The sequence below is a fragment of the Plasmodium inui genome, assembly GCF_000524495.1.
Source record: "Plasmodium inui San Antonio 1 unplaced genomic scaffold supercont1.107, whole genome shotgun sequence".
In the NCBI taxonomy this organism is placed as follows: domain Eukaryota; phylum Apicomplexa; class Aconoidasida; order Haemosporida; family Plasmodiidae; genus Plasmodium; species Plasmodium inui.
This window is the reverse complement of record NW_008481941.1, coordinates 1-2,567: the sequence shown is the minus strand read 5'-3', so window position 1 is coordinate 2,567 and position 2,567 is coordinate 1. Positions and strand designations below refer to the sequence as shown.

General features: G+C 28.9%; 1 protein-coding gene across 1 annotated transcript; it reads left to right on the top strand.

Annotated features, from left to right (window-relative positions):
• Nucleotides 1-1,653: 1,653 nt before the first annotated feature.
• Nucleotides 1,654-2,542, top strand: C922_05595 (hypothetical protein; the record flags this gene model as incomplete). The annotated part of the gene is made up of 2 exons (XM_008821166.1): nucleotides 1,654-1,737; nucleotides 1,901-2,542. Coding segments are annotated over 2 exons (726 nt in total), but the record flags the coding sequence as incomplete, so codon positions are not given.
• Between the last annotated feature and the right edge of the window lie 25 nt (nucleotides 2,543-2,567).

Genomic DNA, 2,567 nt, shown 5'->3' with positions numbered 1-2,567 from the left:
ATATCGTATAGCGCAATAATGCAATTAGGCAAAAATAATACTCTAATAGAACAAGTTCGGTGAGCACAAATTAGTTCTCTGATGAGAAGGCGAACTACTTATTTCTACTATAACGTTGAATCCTTATCATCTGTTGCTTAATTTATAACTTTGTAAGTATTTTTTTTTTCTACGAAAAAGTTATTTTAATGCCCCCTAACCCTGCAATGTCATCAAATTCAGGACATATTTTTCATGTTAATAGGTATTTATAATTATATGTCTTTCCCATTCTTATCTTTACAAATTATGCGTTCTATACCTTTTTACAAACTATATAGTATTCATCGTCTGCGTAGAATATATATATACGTCTACTTTTTTTTTTTTTTAATCAACCCAAGTACTACCTCATAGCGCAGAGGCAACACACACTATTGACTAAAGCAATTATTCCGCAGCGCATTACTTTTTTTTTTTTTTAATCAACTTTGTATTTACATACGTTTCCTTTTGGTAGGAACAAGGCGAAAAGAAAATTGAAAAAAAATATGCGTCTCTATGAAATGTTTTGGGGGGTGGGGGGGTGAAATATTATTTTTGCCCATCCTGTTACGTCAATTTGGATGGGTTTCCGCGTATAATATACATATTCCTCCCTCGAAAAATACTATTCTTTAAATCTTCATAATAGGAGTATAAGATTTACAATGATAGCATTCGACGAAATATAATAATAGAAGATTTACTAGGAAAAGTTTGAATTTATTTCACAACATACTTTTTGAATAATCGATTTTTTCCTTCGTTTTTTTCCTCCATAAATTCATAATTATTTTTCTAAATAAATTACATTTTAGAAGTTTTAGGCTTCAATATATTATTAGAGCGAAGTTATTTTTCGCATAAATTGCATTACATGGGCATTTATGATTACTATGGAACTACAAATTCTTTTTTAATTTATTTTTTCTTATCATGTTTTTTTTGTGATTTATACTATTTAAGAAAATTGCTAAAAATATTTTATGAGACTTGATTCATTTTACAATTTGAAAATGCTTACTTTTTACTTTATTTTTTAATTCTATATTATATATTTTTCATTGCAGAATAATGTGCATTCCATTACTCACCTGTTCTAATTTTATTTACATAAATATAAGTAAAGCATTTTCATGTATTTCATTATCCAATTTATACCTAAAAAGATGCAAAAAAAAAATATTTTTTTTTTCACTTTCCTTTTTAGGTTATGTATTTTTCCGTTTTTTTCGAAAAAATAAAATTTAAGGGTAAAACGTATTTCATTTCAGTAAAAATAGATACCACATAAATACGCGTGATATGAGTAAAAAATTCTTTGCATATATTTTTGATATTTTGTACTCATTTTATTTTATTTATTTTTTTACCATTCCTGCTATTAGTACATAATAAAATGTTTACTAGAATATTTTTAATTAATTCAGCCTTTTGCTTTTTTTACTATATATTTTCTTATATATATTTTTATGCATAATTTAGGAAAATTGAAGTGTTTATTTCTTTTTTATTATATTGCCAGAAATATGGTAAATCTATAAAAATAAGCACAGAAATTTACTATAAATCTCATAATGTATAAGAAAACTGTAATATTGGAAATGTTTTAGAAACATATAAGAGGGTTACATGAAGGAAAAAACGCAGTATTCATCCGTGACTAAAATTTTCGCGGTTTCCCTTTTGGTGTGGCTATGCCAGTATTCTAATGAGGTATAATGCCGATTCGCGCATAATATTTTATACTTCCTTCTTTCCCCTCCTTTCAGTATATATATTCCAATTTTGCGCATTTTTGTTCTGAATTGAAAATTCTCCGAATATGTAAATAAACCTACTTTTTAATACATCAACTCATTTTGCCCTCACTTCTTAGTCATCTGCCATCGGTAAATCATGGATTGAAGAACAGGGCAAAAACAACTTATCAGCTGCAACAGCTCGTAGGGTATTAAAGGAAGATGAAGAAGTAATTGCAGAACAGAGAAATGCCCTCCTTAAAGAAAAATTGATAGGATTAATAGAAGACGGACAAGAAGACAATGATGATAATTTGAACTTTGCAAAAAGGTTTAATGCGCTAATACAGGAAGAGAACTTCCAAAAAGGATTAAATCCATCGCTGAAGGATGAAAACGGAAAGAGGGAAATGAACCCCTCGGAATATGATGATATTGTAAAATTGCACAACACATTCAATTTTAACGAGAGCAATAAGAATCTTAAAAAGGATGTAAATTTAATAGAATTTGCAGATTCCGGAAAAGTTCAGAATTTCCAAAAATTGAACGACACAGCTGAGAAACAGACGAACCCATTTACTATTCCTGACAATTTGGCAAAACAAAATAGTTCCCAAAATTTGTACAGCGAGTCTGCTAGACAACTAAATACATTTCCTCCTAATGATGACTTTGGAAAACTCCACAATTCTATTAACGTTAACATGCAATCGACGAATAAACCCGCTATAATTACTCCTACTGATGACTTTGGAAAGCTTCACAACTCTATTAACGTTAACAAACATCCTTGGAACAAAC